Below are 14,735 nucleotides of genomic sequence, written 5' to 3'. Positions count from 1 at the left end.
GCAAAACTGGCTCACAATGTGTGCCTCGTCGTTGCCTGCATTATTGTTATTCCACCCATCGTTCTAGCGAAAATTAAATTTCTGAACACGAGACAAACAGCTATCCGTCTTCCTGAGTTGAAATAGAAAAGTGAATTTCACAAATATCATGCGCAACCGACACATTTTTCCTTTGATCCGGAGCGTGAGTTTTCAATCAGAAACGAAGGGATGAAACGAGCTCGTTGCTCGTTTCTTCATGCTGGCGGAAAATTACAATGACACGTGCAAATTATGCCTCGTAGCTGAAAAATGCGAAACGGACGTGTTTCCTCTAACATTTCATCTGGGTTTACTCTCAAAGGATGAAATAGCTAGCGAGCCACGCTAATAGCTTCCACCATATTCCACCACAAATGTTTTCTTGGGTATGCATTACTTCAAAATATTCCTACGATTTTACATAAGTCGCATTTTTGCATTACGATATGATTTATGACCGCGAGGAATGAACTCCTGCGAAGATTGTATTTCTGACGATTACGTGTATGTGAATGTTAAAGGGTGATAAAGTATGATTTTGGATAGAATTGTCATTCGTTTTACTCGTTAATGTTATCCACAAGTATTAGACTACTTATTTATATTATGATAAAAATTCCATTGAAAAATAATAGAATTAAATTCTTTTCTTACGTATATACATTTTTTTCAATCACTTTTTCAACCGATTTTGATATTTGTATTGCCATGTTTTTCATTATACTTATTATTCTTTGATAATTTATACACGGAGGCATTTAATATAAATGATTGACGAGTGAGACGATTGAAAGAACTTTACGAAGATTAAAAGAAATTCTTCATCGAATTTTCTGATTCTTTTATTAAAATTCTCAGAATGAATATCGCCATCTATTTAGATCAATTGTAGAGAGTGTGCTGGTATTCATGTACGTATAAAGAATTTATGTTCCTCGTAACACGGCATTTAAGCACAGCGACACTTTCGTAGAACTATCAAAGCTCGTTTAGAGAGGAACGAATTTTAAGACATTTCATTACTCGAGAGGAGAAAGAATATCCGAACTCGGTCACGTTCTATTTAAGATGTGTTCCACGATGTCTTAAATACTTTTTCCTTACTCTTCATCCAGCTGCCATGAACCGAGTAATAATATCCTTCCAAAAAGGTGCCATTGAAGAGTTAGGAATATTTCCAAACGAGTAAATCTACGTTTGACCCTTACGTAGCCAATGAAAATGTTGTGACAAGTAAATTTCAAGCTGTAATATTTTTAATTTTTTCGTCAATTTTGTCTATTATCAAAAATATTCAAAGGGTGAGAATTTGGAACTTTTTGTAATATTTTCATTCCAGACAGGAAAATTGTTAGAAGGAAAAAAGAAACGTAAGAATATAAAAATATGGAAATCCCTACACAAATATAAAATACGGGAATGGAGAAACATAGAAGTGCAAAAAATAAAAGAACTTGCTAAAAGAAATATAAAAATACTGCCCACGTTTTAAATTAAACAGAAGCTTTCAGTAATTTCTTGGATTATAACCGTGAGTTATTTCAGTAAATCTTAAATGTTTGACATACTACTGAGAAATCCTGCTGGGACTTGAAGACGATGAAGGTTTTCAGGAGGATTGTGAATGTTAATTCATCGTAAAGTACAGAGTCCCCTGACGCTAAAGTCGCCTTCTAGAATTTCGCGACTGCAGGATATAGTTGGAAGTCACCACAAAGACGTTAGGTACAGTGGATGTATGGAATAAGGAAAACTTGCACACTAAAATTCTCCGTATGTCATAACAGCGAGACATTTGCACAGAAAATGGAATTTGAGTGTACTACTCGTTGACAATAAAGAGCTTTGTGCTTGCTAAAAATTAATTAAATTAAATTATTAATTAAGTTAATGCGACTTCTTCTAATCTATTTTCCTTTGAAAAGGGAAATAGTAGATCCGTTTGAGCCAAGTTGCTAGAAAATGTAGCCTCTTTTACAATTCTGTTTGTATCGTAATCATCTGTTAATTGCTTTTGTGTTATCAATTATTTTCGTTCAGTGATACGAGAGGTCGATTTTAATATAATAAAATAATATAAAGGTATGAGAATAGAAGAATAAGATAATATGAAGATAATATAAAAATAATAGATTAAGCCAATATAAAAGATGTAGATAATATGGAAACGAAATTGAACGAATTGAGATTCGAAAGATTCTTAGGTATATACGTATATCGATTTTTATTATTTTTATTATTTTTATTCAACCGGATATTGTATTTTCGTTGGCGCACAATACAGGGCAATTTAATTCGTCGGAGAATTTATATTCACAAAAACTCCAACCATTCTTTTTCATAGATATCGTTTGTCTCTTGCATGAGTAATCCCAGCTTCTTTTTGAACGTAGATGATTGATCCTCGTTCTGTGACAAATGTACACTTACATTTTTTATGTAAAATGTAAAAAATATTAGGGAGGAGCACACAGCACGTTTACAATTCATTGAAAGACCGATAAATTCTATAATACTTACTATGTTTTGCATTCGATTGTAGTCCTGGTTATAAATTCGTGGCCCATTTTTTCGGTATTCTGGCATTTTTCTGGTCCCATGTAAAACCAGCGTAAACGTTTCTATCGTGCCGTTATTCTCTTTTGGTCCGATCTGTTGAGATGCGAATACATATATACATATATACAGTACATATATACAGGTTCCACTCAATTGAAAATCCCATTCGTTGTTACTCAATGGGGAAGAAATTGTAACTTTGTCAGGTTAATAGGAAATGTTCTCTTTTCTCTTTTTTCTTTTTTTTTTTATGATGATTTACCTCGTCGAGAATGTCTAGAAACCAGCTGCCACGTGGGTCCTCACCCCATGACGCCACAGACATAAATTTCCACTTCTCGAAACCCGCAGTTGAATCGTCCAATTTTCTTGGCTTTAGTATCTGTACCCGTGTCCCTTGAGACCATGCGAAAAGAATTAATTTCATTAGATTGTATGACAAGTTTATTCCACTCTTGGCATTACATTTTATGTGACATTATAGAAGCGTTACGTATATTGGTCGTAACGGACAAATTCACAATAAATAAACAACTATTATCGATAAATATCGATTACCTAGAAGCGATGCAAATCAGTTGCGTAAATTGGAATGCAGAGAAAAATAATAATTACAAATGTTATTCTTTGTGAGCTTTTATATCATGGTATGTGCGATTATTTAACCTGTTAATCGCGGGGTATCTTTTCGAAAGTCCTTTATGGAGTACGTAGTTAAAATCAAACGATGACGAGGATCGCACGTCGAACGCAGAGCATATGCTGCTGTTATAAATTTTCCGGAAAATGTAAAACAAAACGAGGAGGCGTTTCATCTTTATTCGATAAAAAAATTAATAATTCATCAGCACGATTCAGTTCTGCTACGGTGGAATCATTTGCTATATCTCGTTTTTACGTCATATTACCTGTGCTCATACTAGTAATGTTCTTTCCAAAACGCATAAGGTGTTAGAAACTTGATTACTTGATAAATAGATTTTATACACAACGCACGTGTTACACTCGTATCGTAACTTGTGAAATAAACTCCTTATTCACCGTTTCGAATATACCAATTTCACTCGGTTTCTCGCGTGTTCAACTTATGTATATTTGACTTGCTAAGCGGTGCGGTTATACTACAGAAGATAAAAATTATTAATGACGAATCGATATCGAATAGCTTGATCTTATTCAACTAGTCTTCTATGATCGGCAGTTTAAATATTACATCTGGAAATAAATCAAACATTAAAGATACGAGCATAATAATAGAAACTCAGGCAGTCAGCAGCTATTTTGATTTTTTCAAAAACAAATTCATAGAACATTTTATCTTATAAAGAAGTTTCACAATTTTTCAATTAGAATATATTTCGAATGATAGAGGTGCATTCCTATTCTGAATCGTTTCAACAATCTGATATAAATGTATATGTATAGATGACAAAAATTTATTTTTTATTATTTATTTTTTATTTTTTATTTTATAAACATTTTATATGATATATACACAAGAAACATATAATTTTTTCTTATGAAAATTCCGGCTTTAATTATTTAGAACTGATAGAAAGAGATATCATGAAAGTGCTTGCTAAGTGCAAAAGAATAATGCATCTCTCACAATACTCGCCTGCACGTAGAACCTTTGAAAGTTCAAGGGTCGAAAAGGTTGAAAGTAGAAGATTTTTCGCTAAATTTCTCTTTAGAAAGTAAAAGGTTGTACCACGACCATAAATCTACACTCCTGACTGTTCCTCCGGTTGGAAACGGTAGTTCACGACACGAAATCGATCTCGAGATGCGACGTGTACCTCGATTGCAAGTGTGTACACTGTAAAAATCTTATTTCTCGCGAATCTTCGCGAGCATTTTTCTCTCGTCATACGCCGCTAACGCCGTAAAAGCTGTGTTACGCGGCGATAAATACGCAACAGACCGAAACAGACATTTCAATCTACATTCAAACGCATCTTTCCAGTGCATACGAGAGTTATACGCGTCACTTTATCCTTAAAGCCTTTGAACAGAAACCTCGGGTCAGCGCGGATGCATTATTGAAAATCGTCGAGGCATTGTATCAATAAAGGGCCTTTTTATAGTTACATTATCGTGTATAAGTATTGGCACACTTCTAAATTATTGTAATTGTACGTTGTAAGTATTTGTACAGTTATCAGAGAATATTTGTATGTATTGTACCGTACTGTCCTACACGAAATATTTTGAAATTTCGTTAGCACTGTAACGAGATACGACTGTCATAATTATACTGGTAAAATTTGAAACCAATTCTTGCTTGATGGTATCAATTTCAATTAAAGTTGCGGAAGATAATACATTTACCATAGGAACATGTACATATACATTGCGCGCTGTATAAAATCAAGCAGATGAAATTAAATATTTCATCGTTAGTTAATATTCGACGAAGAGTAGGAAAATTATTGTTTATGATTAAAAAATAATATTACGATGTTATTGGAGACGAAATGTTCACTGTCTATGTTGATCCTTAAAGATTAAGCAGAGTATTTCGTTCCAGCTATGGGAACAGGGAAACGTTTGACAATGGGAAAATATTCCTCGACTATAATTTTGAAAATACTGTAACAAGAATAATATTCACAATCTATTCGAATTGTACTAGATATTCATATGCCTCTATCTCTATATATTCGAAGCGATTATTTTCTTGGATAAATTTTTTTTATCTCCTACTGTCGAGTGTTTCATAGCATATACACAAATATCAGAGACGAGTTAAGTTGACACAAATGAAAAGTGCATACCTGAGGGCGCAGTCAGATACATCTGAAGTGCACCACGAAGACTGTACTCGAGGGTGACCTCGATTTCCACGTGTTCCAAAAACGTAATCTCGTTTCCTTCCGATCGACACTCGTTCTCCGTCTCGAATCGTAACCGCCTGGTATTTCCATAAGCCAACTCCTTGTCGATTCTAAGCCAAACGGAATATTTTCTTATATGTGTGAGAGTAAATTGTGGGTTGCTTCCGGATACATCCGTGTCTTGTCAATAGAACATGTTGAAGCTTCCTGGAATATCGATTGTCAAGACCGAAGCACGTTCTATCTCGATAGTCATAAGACTTTAAACGTCATTTGATAATTACATGAGATATTAATTAAATGTACAGTTCTACATATCGCAGAACGAGAAAATTATGGAAATTCCAGTGGAACTCTTTCCGAAAGTAAATAAAGAGCAATGAATATGTCAGTCTGGACTATTAAGAGCGTTTCGAGAGTCGATTACGTTTTAAATTTCATTTGATAATTATTGTAAAAATAGAGTCAAATATGAGATAGTTAAATAATAATCGTAAATATTTGAGAATAAGAGAATTTTTTATATTGATATTCCAGTGGAATTTTGCAAAGGAAGTGCAATGGTTTGAAAACGTTAGTCGCTTCGACGAGCTATCGGAATATTCTAATTTTCATTTGATAATTAAGTTACAATGTTGTTGAAACAACAGCCACAAATATTTTAGGATAAGAAAGTTGTTGACGTTGAAATTTCAGTAGAATACTTTTTTAGAAGAAATGTGACACGAAAATGTTAGATTGGAAATTTGCAAAAAATGTTGACTGCACTCTGTAGTGTGTCGGAAGATGTTTAGTTGAAAGGAGGAGACGGGGCTACTTCTTATCTGAAGAAACAGTAAACTGACGGGTGAGGAATGTACGAGAAGTCCTCGAGACGTTCCACTTTTTCGACTATGCTTCCCTTACGGTGCAGCAACGAATGAGTGAAGAGCACTTTCCCGTATGTTGAATTTAACGACGTAAAAAGTCACCGGGCTTTGCTGCGCTTTTTAAAGGACCAAGGACACAACCTGAGTATCAGCTCAAGCTCTGATTCCATGAAACTGCTTGCGACGTAATTCGTGTCTCTGTTTTCTACCTGAGAGAAGTACACGTCCTGCATTCCCCGAGGAAACAAGCATCTTTTAATATTCTTCAACTGGATAAAATGATAAAAGTATAACTTCCTTTCATGAAACCGAGGACGACGAGTAACTCGTTCCTGTTCTTTGACACAACAATTTTCTTATTTATGAATCTCTCTAGAATTAATTTTAATTAGATTTAAAGTTTCGTCGGGATTAAATCGAGAACTAAATTTTTGTGTTCGTTAACTTCTAAATCTATGATTAATATATCACCGGATTAACTAACTAAAGGGCATCGATTAGTAATGGAAGAGTGATTAAATTTTCATGAATTTAGTCGAAGTCGAGATGTAATGCATGTAAAAGTTGGCGCAATAGTGGGTGGAAATACCAGGTTCGCAAGCTGGGAAGCTTGTTTTAGTATTCAAGGTTCACGATGTTCAAAACAGCGTACAGAATTACGTTTTAACCGTGGTAATCTAAATGGACCCTGTGTGCTACGTTCTACGTACGCTTGCGTAGTATTTGCATGTAGCCCGTTCAGCTACAACGGAACACGTACACATTATCGATTAACGAACACGTAGATATCTGTGTCACATTCTGTAAATTTGACTAATTTGTAACCGTAATTTTACGCAGACACATTTTAATACGAGATATGGTTTAATATATGTTTGAATTCGTGCTAATTTCCTTTCGAATATGAAGAAAATGTTGAATCGCTGAAATACTCCTATATGATAAATACAATTATTTTTGTAAGCGATGAAAGTTAAGAACGAAATTTTCTCGTAATTCTTCTTACGCTTTAGCGAATTCCACTTTACAGATGGTTTTGTCCGGTACAGTAGTCCAGTTGTAACTGGCCGAGACTAAAGCGTGCGCGTTCATAAGTCCAAATCCGAAACGTGAGTTGAACCAAAGTCCAGCAGAGTTTCTGAACCAGCCTGGATTCTCCCTGAAAGTTGATGCAATTAATGGGTCTGCCAGCGCGAAAGAAAGAACGGCCAACGTAAAATGATACGGTTTCCGACGTAGGTTGGTGTAATCCCTTTTTACACGCGGCAAAGAACCTCCATTTTGCTAGGGAAACACTCGCCGGTAATTCTATTTCCTTTTCTTCCTTTCAAAAATCCAATATTCGTTTCTAAATTGCTTCCGGAATTTTGGTGTTTTTACATTAAAATTTTCTGAGGATTATTTTACGGACGGAAATATACTTAATTCGCAAAAGCGTTCAAGATATCCATAGTAGATTCCAAGTTCTATCCATAGTAAATCATAATATTCAGAGATAGATAAAAGTCTTAACCATATCCATAAAAATTTGATTTTTTATAAAATGCATGCAATGATCGATAATCTATGACTTTAACAAACATCGATTTAGCCGACAAACGATTTTATTTAAGCAACATCGATACAGAATAAGGCATTGTTGGTCGCATTTCGCTGAGAGCCCGATACAATCGCGCAATCAGGTCACTGAATTCGACGTATCGCACCAGCTCTTTGAACGACGTGAATGAAGTTCTTGACATGAAATTCTCGACATGAAGAACATTCTTAATAAATCCAAACCTACGTGTATATTTTTTTGGCATCATTTTAGCCCTCTATTTATTTTTTCGTGTCAAAATAATGTGTCTATCTCGTTTATCGTCGAGCGGGATAAAATCAGAATAAAATCACAGTTATTATTATGAACTAATTTATTATATAGCTCATTATGTATAAAAAGGAAAGCTCGAATGGTGCAAGCACATCTTGACCCTGACTGTTGATCAGGTGCGCGTTACAGCACAGAAGCCGTGGCATTTGTCTTTAGTGAAGAAAGAAACGATCTCTGCTTCCTGTTCGTTTCACTGCAATTATCGTTTCTCGTTGAAACAGCACGACCTACATTTCCTCCCCGTCGCGGAACGAATAAGAATGACACAATGCTTCAATCCACCGACGGTTCGCGGTGCCCAAGGAGAAAAACGAGATCGACTTGGGCTTCATATATCGCGACAAAGTTTTTTTCATAACCTGGGGAATTCGGCGAGATATTTTCCCCGAATAATCCAACCATGATACGTCCAGATAGCGACACCGCGATCTGCTTGAAATTGGATAAGCATTTCGATGGATATAAATGTAGTGCTGTTAATTAAAATGGATCACAATTATCGTTAAACGGTGTTCCGATAAAATTCGCGAACTGGAGCTAGGACTGGCGTTCTAGTGGTTTTAATTCTCTGACAGTATGGCAAACTAGCTATTTGTGAATACTGATTCAAGCTGATTTTGTAATCCAAGCTTTTATGTATCGTTACACTTGAAGTCTGCATAATAATATATCTGTTTAAAAGAGGACACTCGTGAAAAAATGGTATATCATACAGATTAACTTTACACCGTATCAAAAACTGAAAACTACTGTTAAGGGGAAAGCATATCAAAATAACATAAAGATAAAAATGTAAACGCGCGTCGTAAACAGCGTTTTATATGAATAACTTCAATAATATTTTCAAGCAATTATATCAAATATTTTGAAAAAAATGTTCAAGTATGTATTACATCGAAATCGTGTTTCAAAGAAACAGAATAGAACATAGAATATGATAATTTCTTATTGGATGTGTTCATGTTTTTTATACCGGGTTCGAGAATTTTATGACACCATTTATGTATACTGCATGCTCGTCACTTTGATTTACGATATCCCAAAAATGATGAATTTAACATACTTCATAAGTAGAAAGAAGTATATCTTTTACAGTGATGTTTCAAATCGATAGCTTGACCATTTCGAAAATATAAAACATCAGACTTAGAATGAAAACGTAAAGGATCATGAATGGCATGCCCAAATAACGTTGACCTACATTTTCTCCCGGAAATATGTACGACGTAAGTAGTATTAACGAAAAACCGCATTAGCGCCTGTCACTGACCAGAGCACGTGGCGCGCCAGTGGGATAGGTCATGGCGATGGTGCGAGTGAGAACTTCGGGTGTGTGACAAGGACAGCGATAGCGTTGCATTAAAAATTACGTTTCTCTTCAACCGATGGTATCTCGAATACAGAAAGTGATATCGACATGAATAAGAAAAGGAATCAAAGAGAAAGGTTCCTAGTTTCTAAGAATATCGATTAGATTATTCAGATATGGGTCGTTTCTGAACAATGGAAATTTAAGGTTTTGGAAATTTTGATATGTCGGATTGGAATATAAATTCGTTCCGTTTCTATCTCTGCAAACGGAGAAGACGAGGCAAGTGAAGAGCACAGGGAAAAGTATGATAAGTACGTTTTTGTTAATTTTTTTTTTTTACTTTAATGTCACTGCATGACTAAAAAGGATATATTTTGATATGAAATGGCTAAAAGTGAAAAGAACCAGATCCAGCCAGAGATACGGTCATTAAGTTAACTCGTATTTTTATATCATCACTATTTTAATGTTTCTTACTAGGTTAGTATTAATGCAAGCTACATTTTTAAATTATAAAAAGGAAATATATGTTTAGACTCAAAGTCAAATAAAATCGCAATTTTGGTGATATGGAATTAACTGATTACGTATCCGATTTTAAAATTGTTTGTCTCTAAAGAATACATGTTACAAATACATGTTACAATTTAATATAATATTAAACATACCTGAGTGGATTATATTCTGACGTCCAAACGATGAGATGCTGCACGTCCCTCCAGGTTAAATCTTTGCTTCAAGGACAATACATAAATTATTCTGATGGTTGCAACTATGTTTCGAAGAAGTACTTATAGCGTGTGAATGATGGAATATTTCGTAATCTGATTGGAACAAGTTAGATCGGTCTAAGACAAGAAAATAGCCCAAAGTGTTTTTCTGAACTGCTTAAAACAACCCTTGGGAAACGTTGATGCCGGCAAGTTTCGTAGTTTCATAGACGAAACGAACACGTGGTTTGTTTGAAATTTTCTTGACGGTCGAGATAACGATAAGTTTTTAATCGAGTCCCGTATTATGTTAATTTCGCATGGATGGATTTATGCTACGAGCGTTTCCTCGTCGGAGCCACAGATTTCCGGTAACAACGTTTTCATAAATGAAAAAGAGATTAGGGGAATCTGTGGTGAATAAATATCGAATACGGAAAGGAACTTTTCTTTCCTCCTGCCTTTCGTTTTAACTTTGCTGATAGCGTATTATGTATTTCACATATATATTAATTAAATATAGATAAATAGAAGAGAGGCATAAGAAAGAAAAGGAAATTGGCAAAAGAATAAAAGAAGGAAAGGAAATAAATAAAATAGCAAAAAGAGAGGAATAAAGGAAGAAACGAGAGAAGGAAATGAAAAAATGAACGCAACGAAGGAAATATTTAGTCTGCTGATTCTAAGGTTCAAGCAGAAATGACCAATATCTGCTTGATATAAATCTGCTACACTCTACCTCTCCATGCTGTGACGGAATTTTTAGTAACGCGACCTCCTTGGTGCTAATACATGTTCTACTTCGTACAAATATTCAATTCTGCAGACCCATTTAAGGATTGTGGTCGAAGTTACTTGAATCTTAACGAGATTCAACCATAGTCGCGCTAATGCATTTAACGATTTTTCCTGCAAATGTGATGGCCCCAACCCGCCTCTAAATAGAACAGATATTTCAGTGGGTTCGAGAAAAAAGGAAACTAACGAGCTCGTACTTCACTTGTAAAGCTAAGGCCAGGATTCCTGCAGCTAATGGAGCGGACGCGGAAGTGCCAGTATGACCCGTGGTGCAGGTGTTTCTTAAGTCTGTTGTCGCCTGAAAGCATAAAAAGACAGTTCGTTAAATTATTCCATTAGCTGCAGGGAATGGCCCCAGTAGTATTTTTATTCATTCTAACATAATCCAAAATTTCAAACGATTCAATTTCGAACATTTCAAAGCCAAAAAGAACGTCTAAAATCTTTAAATTATAAAGATCTTGTTTTATCGAGTTTTTTGAGTTTATGAATGGTTAACATACAGAAACCACTGAAGACGCATCTTACGAGGTTTTCACGATCAATATTTTCCGAATTGTAGGTGCTCAAAGAAGAACGAATTCAATTTTTAGAGGTTTAGAAATTAATTAATTACCATTTTTAAAATAATTTTATTATTCATTTATCGATTTTCCTTTTCGATCCTTTCTCTGGTTCCCAAAGCGAAAATGACACTATCGTATTTATATTTATTAACACTATTATTCATCATTTGTCTACTTATAATCATATCATATTATCTTTGGAATTAACTGTATCATCTTCTTGCGATCAATGATTTTATAGAAGTAAGTCATTTCTTTCTTGAGAATTGAACGTTAATTGTGTATTTGTATAATGAAATTAAGCAATTGATAGAAAGTGAAGTTGATCAGTTGCCTCATATAGATTTTCAAGTTATCAAGTTTCAATTGTGATAGAAAATGAGAGAGGGACAATATCGCTTACTATCATTTGATCGTGATAAGCGCCACTGCTATACGTGGTGGCCAACGTTGCGGGACAGCTTTCACCGTACCATGGAAATCTTCCAGTTTGACTAGCAGATCCCACAGCGATGGTATAAATGCTTCCTACGTATCCGTCACATCCGCAGTCGTCCGATCTCAAGCCCCCATTCCCGGAAGCCCACACGTAAATGCTACCTCTGCCGCCTCTGCCCTGAATAATCGTGTCAAATCAATAACTTTAAGAAGCCGCGTACTACATGCGTTATTATCTTTATCCAGCTTGAAAACGATATTTTTACGCGAATCAGATAAAATGACGTTATCACGAGGAATCGTTTGATAAATATCCAGCCACGACATAAATATGCATCGAGGCCTATGCTTCTCGACCTTTCGCACGATCTATTCTACATGAATATTTAATTGTTCACTAGCACGCCGTGTATTTTCTACCTGCTTCGTGACACCCATTTATGGCGTATGTCGTATATTCTCATATAGAATTAATTAGAATTGCAGGAAACTTTTTAGTCCGGATGAAAAAGCAAGATTTTTATGATGATGAATTTTCATTGTTTCCACCAGTTTGCCAGGTGACGAAGAAAATATTCTTCCTGGTGGGCGTGTTATAATGACGACGTTAATACAACTTTCTCGTTTCAAGGTAATTAACGTTCCAAGTAATTAGAAACTCTTGATCTATGCCGAGAGTGACACAAAGCGTCTCGAGCTCTCGTTGCTGTTCGCTAACTCGACTCATCCGTCTATGATTAAACGAAAACGTTCAGTTTCAAAGAGTTAAGTTTCGATTCGCTTTATCCCTCTCCTCCTTCCCCTATACTCGCCATAGCGATACCACGTTCGAGAGCTTCGCTGGCCAGCCTGCCAGGAGCTTCTAGACTTTTCCCATCGTCGGCTGGGCCCCACGAGGCCGTGTAAATGTCCACCAGTTCCGGTTTGTATCCTAGCGCTTCTCCCTCAACGCGATCGTTTACCAAACCATCGAGCAACTTGATGCCGCCGATTGAAGCCTCGAAAGCGATGCCCACGCCGCATTTCCGATTGTTAGCTTCCATTGCTATTTCCCCTGCGCATCTCGTTCCATGACCGTTCACCCCTGAGGACGCGTTGAATAATTGTTACGCGCGAAAAAGTAATGTTCGATGGAATTACGCGCGAGAAGAAAAATTCTTATAGGAAACGTGATTTGTGCTGATTAGACGGATGTTTCTTTGAATGTCTAGTCTTTCTGTCTTCTCTAGGTCATTCTTCATTAAATCGTATTTTTTGATCGTTATAATTTTACTAAGTTTCTATGCTTTGTTTCTATGATAAACGAGATCTTAGAGTATTAAGTCGTTTTTGTTTGATAAAACGGGGGCAAGGTTAAAGTATGAAAATTGGAGGATTACTGCAGAGATATTATGTTCCTGGTAAATCTTGATAAACCTTCTTGGCGATGCAAATCTTGTGATATGACGTATAAAGTTACGGCATTCAGTCCGATATAAACTTTGCTGATCGTGTAAATCTTACGATATGATATATAAAGTCACGTATTTAGTTTTTATAATAAATGGTTAGAAGAATGTGAGCTTAACCAAAAGCTATAATTTCGTTTCTACCTTTTGTATTTATCGTGATAGGATTGTAATACTACTTCAGGATAATCTGTATAATATATATTCACTGAAAACGTATATCGGAGTTAAGCGTATAAGCGATTTAATCTGATAATTCATACCTGATAATTCGTATCGTGGCAAAGGATCATCGTCAGCTTCGTTTACATCGTAACTAATATCAGGATCCTAGATCAGCAAATTCATAAAATTAACTAGTAAACCACTACATAATGATCTTGGTAGATGAAAGAGCAAAAATAGAAATCTTGTAACGCTGGAAGATTATCCTGGATTAAATTTCACCTCGAGCGAAGTTTTTCTTAACATTATCGTTTTACATTAAATTTTCTATTTTTCATCTAACACTGGATGATAATAATTCAATTTCACTTTTTTATTTAATTTCATCTGTTAGACATTATTGATTTTTAAAATAAAAAAAGACTCTCTCTTTCTCTCTCTCTCTCTGGGATGAAATTTCAATCACGATGGAATTAACACGATTTCTTTTGACGGTAGCTTTTAAGAGTTAAAAAATTCAGGATTAAAAAAGGATTAAAAAAAAGGGTTAAAAATTTCAAATCAAAGGATGCAATTTTAAAAGTCCACTCTCGGTCGCCTATGAACTAGAAAATGTAACTAATATCAGAATTCTAGCATTAATTCAATAAATTGATTATAAGATTAATTGACAAGCTAAAAATCGTTGATAGAAGTAGAAAAATAGAAAATATCCAAAAAATTACAGGGTGCAATTTTAAATGGTCCCTCTCGTCATCTATGAGCTAAAAAGAGTAGCTCGAAGCAAAGTTTCTCGTTACTCACGTAGTTATTTCGCAAATCGTCGTGGGTATATTCCAACCCATCGTCCAAAACTGCGATTCTCACGCCTCGACCAGTTACCCCCAGTCGATAGAGAGACAGTACGTTCAAATCCAGCTTAGGGAGAGCATTGTTCGATCTCGTGTCTTGCTGCAACAGTTGATAAGGAAGCCTTGTCTTATCGTCAGATAGCAAAGTCATCCACTAAATGTTTTACCAACAATCCCTTTTTATTGATTTCTCTTATTATTGATTTCTTTCTACGTGTTTCTTCCTTTCTTTTTTGAATTATTTTTCTTACGTTTTCAACCAATTTTTACGCAATTTTTAAGGATATT

General features: G+C 35.3%; 1 protein-coding gene across 3 annotated transcripts in view; it reads right to left on the bottom strand.

Moving 5' to 3' along the window:
* Positions 1-2,263: 2,263 nt before the first annotated feature.
* Positions 2,264-14,735, bottom strand: part of LOC117153205 (neuroendocrine convertase 1) — a 163,004-nt gene continuing 150,532 nt past the window's right edge. For 2 of the 3 annotated variants that reach the window (XM_076622951.1, XM_033326999.2), the window contains 11 exons: positions 14,401-14,547; positions 13,695-13,761; positions 12,796-13,067; positions 11,949-12,161; positions 11,177-11,277; positions 10,140-10,205; positions 7,293-7,445; positions 5,358-5,527; positions 2,843-2,976; positions 2,542-2,673; positions 2,264-2,430 (listed from right to left, as the gene is read on the bottom strand). In XM_076622951.1, the coding sequence (XP_076479066.1) occupies positions 2,335-2,430; positions 2,542-2,673; positions 2,843-2,976; positions 5,358-5,527; positions 7,293-7,445; positions 10,140-10,205; positions 11,177-11,277; positions 11,949-12,161; positions 12,796-13,067; positions 13,695-13,761; positions 14,401-14,547 (1,551 nt within the window). In that variant the 3' untranslated portion in view covers positions 2,264-2,334. The remainder of the gene's footprint in view (positions 2,431-2,541; positions 2,674-2,842; positions 2,977-5,357; positions 5,528-7,292; positions 7,446-10,139; positions 10,206-11,176; positions 11,278-11,948; positions 12,162-12,795; positions 13,068-13,694; positions 13,762-14,400; positions 14,548-14,735) is intronic. The other variant, XM_076622952.1, reaches the window with a different exon arrangement.

This window comes from Bombus vancouverensis, chromosome 11 (genome assembly GCF_051014615.1).
Source record: "Bombus vancouverensis nearcticus chromosome 11, iyBomVanc1_principal, whole genome shotgun sequence".
In the NCBI taxonomy this organism is placed as follows: domain Eukaryota; kingdom Metazoa; phylum Arthropoda; class Insecta; order Hymenoptera; family Apidae; genus Bombus; species Bombus vancouverensis.
The sequence above is the reverse complement of the archived record's forward strand: the minus strand, read 5'-3'. Positions and strand labels throughout refer to the sequence as shown.